This window comes from Eptatretus burgeri, chromosome 17 (assembly GCF_056783735.1).
Source record: "Eptatretus burgeri isolate ZD-2024b chromosome 17, Ebu_testis_v1, whole genome shotgun sequence".
Taxonomy (NCBI): domain Eukaryota; kingdom Metazoa; phylum Chordata; class Myxini; order Myxiniformes; family Myxinidae; genus Eptatretus; species Eptatretus burgeri.
Genome location: NC_140977.1, coordinates 55,898,751 through 55,912,251, shown reverse-complemented (window position 1 = coordinate 55,912,251; position 13,501 = coordinate 55,898,751). Strand labels below are relative to the sequence as shown.

General features: G+C 46.9%; 1 protein-coding gene and 1 pseudogene across 11 annotated transcripts in view; both read left to right on the top strand.

The window, feature by feature from the left end:
• Positions 1-13,501, top strand: part of MADD (MAP kinase activating death domain) — a 140,499-nt gene that overhangs the window by 90,787 nt on the left and 36,211 nt on the right. For 6 of the 11 annotated variants that reach the window (XM_085861113.1, XM_085861118.1, XM_085861117.1 and 3 more), the window contains 7 exons: positions 2,904-2,966; positions 5,651-5,771; positions 5,894-5,999; positions 9,231-9,341; positions 9,527-9,634; positions 10,899-11,063; positions 11,149-11,221. In XM_085861113.1, coding sequence (XP_085717239.1) covers positions 2,904-2,966; positions 5,651-5,771; positions 5,894-5,999; positions 9,231-9,341; positions 9,527-9,634; positions 10,899-11,063; positions 11,149-11,221 — 747 coding nt within the window. Of the gene's footprint in view, positions 1-2,903; positions 2,967-5,650; positions 5,772-5,893; positions 6,004-9,230; positions 9,342-9,526; positions 9,635-10,898; positions 11,064-11,148; positions 11,222-13,501 lie in introns of all 11 variants that reach the window. The other 5 variants (XM_085861115.1, XM_085861123.1, XM_085861124.1 and 2 more) reach the window with 3 other exon arrangements.
• LOC147010173 (uncharacterized) lies at positions 6,010-9,026 on the top strand (annotated as a pseudogene).

Genomic DNA, 13,501 nt, shown 5'->3' with positions numbered 1-13,501 from the left:
TGCTATTTCCTATACTCGTGAAACTAATGGTATCAATACCTAACTCTCTTAATAAAACCTCTACATAAAACTTTTTACAAACCACAACAAAATTATTCACAACCTTATCTACTGTCGCTATAACGTAGCTATCATGGAGATCCCGAATGTCTTCACGAACACTCGGCTTGTTCAACACTGGTTTAGACCAACCCAGTGAAAGCAAGCCCCAACTACTAAAATACTTAATCCTATTATCCAGGACTTCCACAACTCTGTTAAACCATGCATTAAAACTGTTTAGAAATAGCTTAAATTTAGTGCACATTTTGTTCACAAAATTAGACACAGAATCTATAATTGAAGACCTAATGCAGCCCCAAGGTTGAGTTACTGGTTTCCTGTATTTAGCTCCCATTTTCATCAGATCCCTAATTTCACTCTTACAAATTGTATTCAAATCCCCAGAAACTATGTGTCCACAAGGACCATCTAAAAAACGGGAAGATGAACATGCACAGTCAGTTTCCAAAATGTCCTTTACTATATCTGTACTGAATTTTAAGAAATTTACTATAATTGAATAAAGGTTGTCCTACGGTCTTGGTGAAAGTGAAATAAACCTTCAGTGGGATTCGCTCCCTAACTTTATCCAGTAATCAACTCTCTACACTAGTATCCCTAAAATAGAATGAAGCTGAAGCCTATCTACCTGCTTGCTGAAAAAAAAACAATCACAAATTAAGAACTTGTGGATCCCATCAACCTTGGGAGTCGACTTCTCCACCAGAACCCGCAACAAAAAGCTTCGATCAAAAACGAGCACGTCATATGAACCTGCTAAACTCTGGAGAATATTAGCTAAGACTTGTTTGGAACATGACCTCAAAAAAACATTCAAATCATGAGAAACCTTTCCTTCATAAAAACCTTTAAATTTATCAATTATCTCTAAAATTTCCATTTTTGAAGCTGTATGACACTGATTACGATGCCCATGACCTATGGGTCTCCTTCTGATTGTATTAGCAAAATACTCGTTCCCGAAAACATTACCTTGAGAAACTGACCCAGTACCTTGTACCCTGTCATTAAGGCCCAAAGGATAGATCGCACATCGTGTCCTGATCCAAAAGTCCTCTTTGTTTCCTTGCTCAACATTACACTCCTCTTTATTATCAAAATCATTCACATTAACTGTCTTTCACTTGAATGGAAATACTACTAAAAACATGTCCAACTTCATTGAAATGATTATACCAATAAGTCTCAATACCAGGTGATACACCGAACCTATGTCCATTCAAACGTTGATGTAAACATTGGGAAGTTTTACCAACATATTGAAATCCACAATCTCCACAAGTGAGAAGATAGATAATGTACTTTGATTTACATCCCAACAAACATTCACAATCAACAACAAAAGTCTTACCCGTCACATGACAACCAAAAGTTTCACAAGGAAAAAAAACTTTACAACACAAACATCTGGAGGAATTACACTTTTAAAAAATAGCTTTACAAGTACTTCACAAGATGTACTGACTCATTCTGACACTGTATGCTTTTTCGTTTTTCGTAAGCATCACATTATCGTCACTCTTTTCGGTTTTTGACCTCGTCCGGTTGGCTCAGACTAGACAGAAGAGACAAGCTTACCAGGATACCTATTGGCAAGGGGGTGCCTCGCTTAAGGCGGGCGTTACCCGGTATCGAACTGAAAGTTCTCCCACCTACCAATTTCACTTTCACCTCCAAATTTCAAGTTCCAATTTCACCTCCAAATTTACAGTTTTACGCACTTTCTTAGCCACAGGCTCACTCTTATCACCACTAGCTTGCTTAGAACTCGTGATTAATAATATCAATGAAGATATTTAACGACATGAACCACAGAACTGTATGCAAATATTTTGGAAGTATAGTGCAAAGTATAGCATATAATATACAGGTACAGCCCGACAAGGGCATGGGGCACAGATTGCAGGAATGTTCTTCCGTCCATGAAGCTTTCCCCTGCCAGCACAGCACAGCCACACATGGTTTGTCGTTGACATGTCGTCATTTAAGTGTGACGGAGGTTAAATAAAATTTGTGAGTAAAATGTTATCATTTTGCAAAGATTTGACATGAATGTCCGATAATTTTCCTGAAAATACGATGATTTTGAGCTTCCAATAGGATATTTGCACTTTTCAGATCTGGCAACGCTGTACAAAGGTTGCCAGCCTGCACACAGCAGCACCGTTTGCCGTGTCGTCATTGAAGTGTGACGTAGCACTGTACAAAACCTGTCACACTTGAATGCCGACGTCCTGAAGCGGCAAACCATGTGTGGCTGTGTGTGAGCCTGGAAGCTTCATCACATTAATGATCTCAATGTCTCGGCGTGAGACTGGGCTGCTCAGGAAAATTGGTGACGGACAAAGTCAAAGCACTCTGCTTGAATGACGTAATTTTCATGTAAAGAGATGTAATTCAAAGGTTGGGTATTTATTGATTGATGACGCAACTTCAAATCTACGTAAATGGAGGCAACGTAAATAGTAGTATCCCTATATAACATGATGCAGTGTTGATGTCGTCGTCCTTTCACTTTTGTCAGGATATGAGCCAAAACATGAGGACTGTAACATCATGTAGTTCACATTGGTGATTGTTAGCCCCTGCTGTTTGGTGTTTACTTTGATCCTTACCCAACCTACATTTCCGTTGCTCCTCCATAACCTGCCTCTTGCTCCACCCTAATCGCCTTTCACCCCTCCTGTCCTCTCGGTGCACACCTAACCCTCCCCCACCTCCGACGTGCACGCATGCTCATTCTATGATCACGACAATCATCGCTGGTCTTTGTTGCTGATTTAACCTTGCGAAACCGCACTGAAACCCTTTTGCTTCTCTTCTCATGCTGCCACGGCCAGGCCGGGATCGTGGGTCTGTCTGGGACCACTTGGAAGATGCTGCCATGGAAACATTTTCTCTAAGTACCGAACATGTCGGACTGCATGCCTCTTAGGCCGAATGGCCGTATTTGATTGATTAGGTTTATGGTTTGTTTGTTTCCTCGTATAACACTGTTTCTATTTGCATGTTTGTGTGAGTTATAATGTTTCATGTTGGGGTTATGGTTCGGGGAAGGATATTTCCATATCGTATGTTAAAACGTAGCCAATTAAGACTCGGAACCCATGAGTCGATGTAAATGTGCATCTGATGCATTCTCCAAATGAAATCACCGGTCAAAGCAATGTTAAAAAGTAAAGTGTAAATCCAGTTTTATGTTTGCGTATATCGGCAGCTTCTGATAAATGGTGTGTTGCTTGTGGTAGAATTTTCCTCGTCGCTCAATTGAATTTGTTCTCTTTGAGTGATGCACAACACGCCCCATGTTCACGAAATATCCAAAACTAAGGCGGAACAAGGGTCAGCATTTCCATTAACAAGGTTGATTCAGGTTTTGTATTATGTGCAATGTTATAATTAATTAATTATTGAATGCAGACGTACATGGGCAAGGCTCGTATTTGTAGAATTGCTCATTCCATAGAAAGGCATGTTCTATGGATTCGAACAAATGGCGCATGATACTGTACTTTATGATTTATACAACTTGTTGTAAAATGTACTGTAACACCAAATGGCTATGGCCACAATATGGTGCTTATTGTCTGAATTTGGGATTTGTGACTGATAAGGCCGGTATGTTTGAGTTGGAACGAATGTTGAGCATCATGCACTCTTTCCACACGATGTATGGAAAAGGGAAACTTGCTAGCATGTGGCAGTCACAAATAGGCAGTTTTAGTGGAGTAGCATTGTTTGTTGTTTGTGTAAATATGAAAACAAAATGATGTTTCGATGTCAGTGTTACAGTACTTGTAATTGAACACTAATTTTTCATTTGTTTTAGCGGTGTTGTTAGCAACTCTGCACAGTTTGTTGGGTAGAGCGACCAGCCCGCCTCGCATCGCTTCGGCTGGGGAGGGCGACCCGCCCGCCTCGCCTCGGCTGGGGAGGGCGACCGGCCCACCTCGCCTCGCCTGGGGAGGACGAGCGGCCCGCCTCGCCTCGCCTGGGGAGGGCGACCAGCCCGCCTCGCCTCCCCTTGGCTGGGGAGGACGACTGTCCCTCCTCCCCTCTCCTCGGCTGGGGAGGGCGACTGCTCACCTGGCGTCGGGTGGGTAGGGCGACTGCTCACTAGGCGTCGGCTGGGTAGGACGACCGGCTCGCCTCGGCTGGGCAGGGCGACCGGCTCGCCTCGGCTGGGCAGGGCGACCGGCTCGCCTCGGCTGGGCAGGGCGACCGGCTCGCCTCGGCTGGGCAGGGCGACCGGCTCGCCTCGGCTGGGCAGGGCGACCGGCTCGCCTCGGCTGGGCAGGGCGACCGACTCGCCTCGGCTGGGCAGGGCGACCGGCTCGCCTCGGCTGGGCAGGGCGACCGGCTCGCCTCGGCTGGGGAGGGCGACCGGCTCGCCTCGGCTGGGGAGGGCGACCGGCTCGCCTCGGCTGGGCAGGGCGATCGGCTCGCCTCGGCTGGGCAGGGCGACCGACTCGCCTCGGCTGGGCAGGGCGACCGGCTCGCCTCGGCTGGGCAGGGCGACCGGCTCGCCTCGGCTGGGGAGGGCGACCGGCTCGCCTCGGCTGGGGAGGGCGACCGGCTCGCCTCGGCTGGGCAGGGCGACCGGCTCGCCTCGGCTGGGCAGGGTGACCGGCTCACCTCGGCTGGGCAGGGTGACCGGCTCGCCTCGGCTGGGCAGGGCGACCGACTCGCCTCGGCTGGGCAGGGCGACCGGCTCACCTCGGCTGGGCAGGGCGACCGGCTCGCCTCGGCTGGGGAGGGCGACCGGCTCCCCTCGGCTGGGGAGGGCGACCGGCTCACCTCGGCTGGGCAGGGCGACCGGCTCGCCTCGGCTGGGCAGGGCGACCGGCTCGCCTCGGCTGGGCAGGGCGACCGGCTCGCCTCGGCTGGGCAGGGCGACCGGCTCGCCTCGGCTGGGCAGGGCGACCGGCTCGCCTCGGCTGGGAAGGGCGACCGACCCGCCACGCCTTGCCTCGGCTGGGTAGGGTGACCGGCTCGCCTCGGCTGGGTAGGGCGACCGGCTCGCCTCGGCTGGGTTGGGCCACCGGCTCGCCTCGGCTGGGTAGGGCGATCGGCTCGCCTCGGCTGGGTAGGGCGATTGGCTCGCCTCGGCTGGGTATGGCGACCAGCTCGGCTGGGCAGGGCGACCGGCTCGCCTCGGCTGGGCAGGGTGACCGGCTCGCCTCGGCTGGGCAGGGCGACCGGCTCGCCTCGGCTGGGGAGGGCGACCGGCTCGCCTTGGCTGGGCAGTGCGACCGGCTCGCCTCGGCTGGGCAGGGTGACCGGCTCACCTCGGCTGGGTATGGCGACCGGCTAGCCTTGGCTGGGTATGGCGACCGGCTCGCCTCGGCTGGGTATGGCGACCGGCTCGCCTCGGTTTGCCTGGGTTGAGCGACCACATCAAATTAAGTGAGCATTGAGATTGTTGTCCGAGAGTGTCAAAGCCCTCCCAGTGTCATCATTTAATTAATTAAAATACGACGTTGTCGTCGTTTAAAAGTTGCTTTGTTTGTGGAGTCTTTTTTTTTCTTTCTTCTATTTTTTTCTGTGTCTGCAAGTGTGCATCCATAACACAATGTATGTACGGCAGGTAAGGAGCGTTCCACCCTGTGGGATCAGCTGCAGTTCTGGGAGGATGCATTTCTGGATGCCGTGGCTTTGGAGCGAGAAGGAGTGGGAATGGACCAGGGCCTGAGGGACATGATCGATCGGCAAGTTGTCTCCCCGTTTCATTATCGATTCGTGAATATATTATGAGCGTTGTTAGTGGTGATGACATGTCTCAAGATGGCATTGAAGGACATTTTCATGAATACCTTTGTGCTGTGCACAGGTACCATTCCCTTGGTGAGAATGAAAGGCGGAGACTCGAGAATGATGAAGACCGACTGTTGGCGACTCTCCTCCACAACATGACTGCCTTCATGGTCATGGTGAAGGCAAGTATCATTTTGCCATGGCGCAATTGCCCCATTTGGGTGATGGTCCATAATCATGCTCTGTGGAGGATCTTTGCCTTGATTGAGGATTAATTTTGTTCGAGATTTCTTGTCTGAATTTAATTTTCCTCACAACTTGCATGCTGATGCTGATTGACCAACGAGGAAACAGAAGCAGGGGTGTTAGTCCATGGGCCAGATTGACCCCCCGTGCACCCCCCCCCCCAGGACAGAATGAGACCTGTTTTATTTTACTCCTTAGACCTTCCCATACATGAAAAGTGGATGCCACCATCACGAAATTGGGATGGACTACCTGTATGACGTCACTTTCAAAATGGCCACCAGCGAAATCACCGAAATTTCAATTTTGCGCATATCTCAGCTGCTATCAAAGCTAAAGACAAAATCTTGGTGTCTACACCCATGTTTTTGAGGTCACGGAATACAATGGATGCAGTCCAAAGCTTTCTCAACCCATTTAATGTACTAGATCATGATAAGTTGTATTGCATTTCATCTGGTGTACCAGCTCCAACGTCAGTGGAGAAGGACATGATGGCAGCAGAGTCCATTGGAAGAGAGGCAAAGGAGACATTCATAAAAGAACGACTTGACACCAAGCAGCACTTCTTTGATCCAGTAAAGAAGCTGATGTTGAAAACGTTTCATTCCAATGCCAAGACAGTGAAACTAAAGACTGCACAGAATAAGACCATCACTTACAAACAGCACAGCAGCATGGCCAAACAGCTTCTCGTCAAATCTCAAGCCCACGGTCGGGTCAACGTTGATGAACTGATGAAATATCCGTTGAGCTCTGTGCCGTACAGTCTCGGGACACTGATGGGTATATGGCGAAAACAGACAAATCAAAAGGAATGCAATTCCTATTGAGAGATATAGATGATGCTCCACTTCCAAACGATGTCGACACATTACTCATTCAAGATGGCAATGCTGTGTTCCACACTATGACAGATATCCCAGGCAAATTTCAACTGATTTGCCATCAGATATTTGACAATATGCCCAAAACAACCAACTTCATCTTTACTACAGATATGCATCAGGAGGGCTCCATCAAGAACATGGACCGACAGCAACGTGGGTCGGGTGAAAATCTAATTATTGGAGGTCTACTAAAGAAGAAACCAGCAGATTGGAAGAGTTTCCTTATGAATGGCGAGAACAAGTCTCAGCTCGTTGATGTGATCAAGGATGTGTGGTCTTCAAATTCCTTTGCTCCTAAGCTTGTGCAGAGGAATGTTGTGTTAGTGGTGCAAGGCCACTGCTATGCATTGAATAGTGATGACGGGCTAACAGTCACAAAGAGAGTTACCTGAGCTTTATTCAGACTAAGAAGAAACAGACACCAGGATTGTTCTGTACTGTGCCTACGCCCAGGCACAAGGTTATGGCACAATACATATCTGAAGCCCTGACAGTGATGTGTTCTTCATAATGCTACATTACGCATCAAGTTTTGAAATAACAATTTTTTTTGACACTGGTTCAGGTAACAAGAGGAGACTCTTAAACATCTCTGATCTAGCCAGTCAATTTGGTCAGAGAATGTGTACTGCACTGATGTCCCTCCATGCACTTACACACTGTGACACCACCAGTGCATACAAAGGGATTGGGAAAGTTCGACCCATCAAACATCTCCAGAAATCAGAAGCCTTCATAGATGCATTGTCCAAACTCGGAGACACGTGGGGAGTTCCCACTACATTATTTGGAGAACTTGAACACTTCACCTGTGCCATTTATGGACGAGGGCACTTCAAGTCTGTGGGCACAGCTCGTGGAGCAATGTTGAGGGAGAAATCTGGAGGCACAGATGGTAATATCAACTTAAAGTGGAATATAGATATGAGTCAACTGCCACCTTGCCAGAATGCACGACAAGAACATGTAAAACGTGCTGACTACCAGGTTGGTATCTGGAAAGTTGCAGATATGCCTCAACCAAGAGTGCCATGAGCAACAGATGGTCATGGATGGCTTCTTAGTGATGGTAACATTCAACCAATGTGGTTCCGAGGATCATTGATCCCCCTGAGGTAGCGCTGGAAGATGACAAACTGCCCAGTGATGATGATGATGATGACGATGATGATGCCACCTCATCCGATGACTCTGACCAAGATGGGGCATCTGACGCGAACATGTCTGGAAGTGAGAGTGAAGAGGATTGAATACTGAAGAACAGTCATGATGTTGTGATGTGCTAGTACATACATGTAAAATAATCCTTTGTGTGTGATGGCTGTTAATTTGTTTTACAATTAATTTATATACCTCTAAAATTTGATTTATTTATTTCATGGTCTCTATAATGTGTAGTTTTTATTTTCAGGAGCTTGCATTCTATCTTCCCTGACAATCATTGTCAATGTTCTAGTCAAGATAATTATTGTTATTATTTTACCTTTTTGTTTTGTTTTCAACAATGATATGATGAAGTAACATCAAGTTTTTTTTTGTTATTTGTTTATTGTTTTGCTTTCATTTGAACAACAATAAAAGACCTTTCACATGTACAGGTGATTCTGTTTTATGTTGAATTCCATAACATATTGAATGCTACATAGACTCTTTCAGTGCAATACCGCAATTCTGTCAGTCATATAAAAATCCATTGGGTATGATAAACATGTCCATGAGAGCCATACAAATCAACGAAAGCTAATATCCCATGCACATGGTTAATCATAGACGTGAAAATTTGTGCGAAAATGAGATTTCCGCTGGATTCCGTGTCCACTTTATTGAATTTTAAATGATCCAATAACCTAAGGAATTTTTTGTGTGCACCATTGTATTCCTTGACCTCAAAAACATCGGTGTAGACACCAACATTTTGTCTCTAGCTATGATAGCAGCTGAGATATGCGCAAAATTGAAATTTCGGTGATTTCGCTGGCGGCCATTTTGAAAGTGACGTCATACAGGTAGTCCATCCCAATTTCGTGATGGTGGCATCCACTTTTCATGTATGGGAAGGTCTAAGGAGTAAAATAAAACAGGTCTCATTCTGTCCTGTGTGGGGGGGTGCACGGGGGGGGGGTCAATCTGGCCCATGGACTATATGAACTGGGGAAAAAAATACGTCACCACTAGAACCCTGGTTCGTTGGTGCTCCATGGTAATGGTCCGTCGGGATCTCTCCCTCCCTTTCACCACTGTGGATGTCGGTTAAACTAACCTGACATGCTCTACCAGGTAGACCCAGCTGACATCAAGAAGAAAGTTCGAAGGCTTGTGGGGAAATCGCACATCGGGTTGAGTCACAGCCAGGAACTGAATGAACTTTTGGACAGCATTGCTACGCAGGTATTCCTTCTATCCAGTGAGACATAGACGTCATACCATGATGTGTTATCGGTCACTGGCTTTCCTTTATTGTGATTTTTGTGCCATATATTTCATGAACGACATTTGTTAGTGATTGTGATCACGGGACGTTAAAGTTTTGCGTGCAGCACACTAAGGTGGTGTACCGTGCGGTGTGCGTGCAGAGTGGGCGAAGTGTGCCTGTGAAGGTGTGCGGGAGCAGACATCTCAAGAAGCACACCTTTGTGGTTCATTCTGGCACCAACACACAAGGAGACATATTTTTTATGGAGGTCTGAATAGTACCCACTTTGTTTATGTGAAGGTTCTGTGTCCATGGGTTACACTTTTGCAACTGTTGTTTGTTTTAAGTTCCTTTCCGGAGTTGGATTTGAGTTTTCCTTTGGATCATAATGTTGTTTGTAATTCAATAAGTTTCATGTTTCAGAATTAACCCTTTCTGACACCGAGTTCTGTCAGAGGTGGAGCAGCCATTCTTGCACTTTTTTGTGGTTGACTCGTCCATTGTGCCACATTTGGCCTCGAGGTGGAACGAGGTGTATCCTCGTGCTTTTATTAGTGAGAGTATAAAGTTTGTGGTTAACTTGGCTGTGGTAACTTTCCTTTTCATTGAAAGACAAGACTTTCTGAACGTAGGATGAAATCAGCAGGACTTTGAGCGAGGTATATGCTAACCGCTGTGGGAAGCATTAGAAGCTGACATTTTGAGCATTGTACCTTCGTCGGAGCAAAAGAAGGGGCTTGACACTAATGAAGGGTTAATGTCCAAACTATCAGCTGCTTCGTCCTTCACATGGCGGTTGGCTAACCTCAATGAATGTCCTGTTGATTTCATCCGTTGTTCTACGTGTCTGCCGATGCCGGTAGACTAGTTCTTTATTCAACAATCGTCTGCACAGTTTGAGCTGTAAATCTATAACTGCAATGATTGAAGGTGGAACGAGACCCTCACATTGTCCGTCACGTGATCATGTTGATTTTTTTTTTGTGATACTGCTTTGTTTGAAGTGGTGCTTATCATTTGTTTTGGGATTGGCACAAAGTGGTGTGGGGCTTCCATTGGGAATTGTTTTGTTTTCCTGTTTCTCCTCTTTATATGAAAACCCTTGGACACATGAATTCAATGAATACCTCCTCACAACGAAATACACTAAGGTTTAAGCACTTGGAACACAGACACGCACGGCAAGTCCGTTGTGCACATATATCATGGTTGTCGTACACGACGGATGGCTTTTCCTGGAAGGAAATAGCACCTGTAGGCCCCGTCGATATCTTTTGCTTGTTTTGGTTTGGCTTGTTCAATGTTCCTACCTGAGCACGTAGCTCGTGTTGTTATCCTGGGTTCACATCTCACGTCCTGTATTATTTGGTTCTTGTGGTTTGTTTAAAAGTACATTTCTCCGCATGACTCCGAATTTCCTCATTTTGCGTGTGATTAAACATCCGTGACACAAGGTCCTCCATAACACGAGGGTACACAAATCCAATCGCATGTCCGACTGCTTCACTGATGGTGTGCACTCGTGTGCACAGGTGTGTGATGACTGCATTGTGTTGAGGAGCAGCATTGGAACCATATTTGAGCGCTGGTGGTACGAGAAGCTCATAAACATGACTTACTGTCCCAAAACCAAGGTTCTTTGTCTTTGGCGAAGACAAGGCCCCGAAACTCAGCTCAACAAGTTTTACACTAAGAAGGTAACCACCCATTGAGGACTGCATTGGCACCTGTTCAACATTGCATCGTTTGTCGATTTGTGAACCGAGTCTTAATTTTTTTCAGTGTCGTGAGCTGTATTACTGTGTGAAGGAGAGCATGGAAAGAGCGGCTGCGAGACACCATGGGGTCAAAGCAGGTGAGAAGATGGCAGACCAGTTCTGGTGCTAAATCATTACCTCAAATTCTTCCCGTTTTGCAAAATAGTCGTGTGAGCCATGATTCCAATTTATTTTTTTTGTATATATTGTCGAGGCTCGTATAAGAGTGAACACACAGAACATATAACAAAGGGAGTAGGAGACAAGAGGGGTGGGAGAGGGAAGCACAAAACAGTAGGAACAGAAGCATTAGATCTGTGGAAAGGAGAGTGATGGGGCAGGATACATGGTGTAAACACGATACATGGTGCAGGGTACATGGTACTACAGGAACTTTCAGGAAGGAAAACAGGGAATTTGAAGGAGGTGGGTATGTGGTGGATTAACGAGGGTAGAAAAAGATGATGGTTTTGGATGGGGGAAGATAAGAGATGTTGGTGAACAGCTGTATTGAAGACTTGGAGGGAAGAGTGGGATTGAAGAGAGTATGGGAGTTTCTTCCAGAGGTGGGGAAAAAAAGAGGAATGAAAGAGTGAAGGTGAGCAGTAATTATTTATTTTGGTAGTTTCACCAGAAGGGGGTTGCTGGTGGACCTTGAGCGCCTTGCGGAAATATGGGATGGGGAAGGGAGGGGGGGACAGATCACAGACAGAGTGGGGTGAGTGGGGAGGGGGGGGACAAATCACAGACAGAGTGGGGTGAGTGGAGGGGGGGGTGGCGAGGCCGGAAAGTAGACGAGAAAACCACCGACCTGTCTGGAATGGCAAAGTGATGGGCCCATAGACAGGTTCAGCACAGGAGATTCCAATGATGTTGATGGTCTTTGTTTCCACGACGTCAAACTCAGCAAGATGTGAATCAGGGGAGACTGCCCAGAGGAAAGAGCAGTACGACATCAGGCTGTGAATGAAAGCTTTGTATGTGGTTAGGAGTGCAGGCGTGCTAAGGAAGGACTTTGCACGGCAGATGATGCCCAATCGGCGACTGGCTTTGGAGGCCAGCCCTTGTAACGAGGCTATGAGACTGATGTTTCACAGTTTGTTTCATGAATAATGAATAATGATGTTTCAACAGGTGCATTGTTTCATGCACCACCCCAGAGGGGAGAGCAGTACTCCATCAGGCTGCAGATGAAAGCTTTGAATGTGGTCAGGAGCTCAGGTGCAGGTGTGCCAAGGAAGGACTTTGCACGATGGAGGATGCCAATTCGGTGACTGCTTTTGGAGGCCAGCTTGGAGATGTGGCTTTCCCAGGAAAGTTGGTGAAGAGACCCAGAAGCTTGAATGAAAGGATTTCTTCACGAGGGTTGTTGAGGAAGTTGATTGGGGGGGGGCAGGGGGTTTCCAGACGGTCCTTTCGGTGACACACAGTGATAGTGTGCGTGTTTGACCAGCTTATGATTTTATCCGAGTCTGCAGAGAGTGAAGAGGCGACTGTCTGACGATCTGAGGGATGACAGGTTGTATGGCAGAGGCTGGAGTCATCACCAAAGAGCTAGAGGATTTTCCTAAGAGTCAGAGAGATTATTGATGAAAACCAGAAAAAGCACAGGCCTCAGAACACTGCCTTGAGGAATTCCAGCCTGGACAGGAAGAGGAGATGAGAGAATTCCATGAAGAGCCACGTGTTGACTGTGACAGGAGAAGAAGTCTACAAGCCATGAGTGGAGATTCTCTTGGACACAATAGGAAGAGAGTTTGGTGAGCAGTGTGGGGTGCAGACCATCACGAAAGCTCACAATATGTCTTGGGAGATGTCTCTGATCTCATGTCTGGCATTAAGAACCTCCATCCATTGTTGGGAAAGCAGAAGCAGCATGTCCAGGGTTGAGTGACCTGGTCTGAACTCGAATCGATGATCGGAAATCAAGTCATTGGAGAAGGCGAAGGATTTAATGTCAGAAGCGAGTATGGATTTTGTGACCTTGCTCATGATTGTGAGCAAGTTGATTGGTCTGTGTTTTGCACCTTTTTGGTCTGTGTTTTGCACCATGGATATGTTTTCGCACCTTTTTTTGTGTGGAGCAGTAATGTTTGCTGATTTTCAAGCAGATGGCAGATCTTGAGCGAATTAGAAGGTGAATAAAACAGAATTTGAGCAAGAGCAGCAGAGCAAGAGGTTCTTAGGACACCTGGACTGATGTCGTCTGGATGGGTTGCAAAAGCAGAGTCGAGGTTTGACAGCGAGCTCTCCACATTGTCAGGGGAAAAGGACACAGAGTCCAGGAACAGTTGTTGACAGTGTGTGGGGGATTTCAGAAGAGCTCGGTGAGAGGGTCAGATGAGGAAGAGGAGAAAAGGCTCGGAGGTTATGAGATG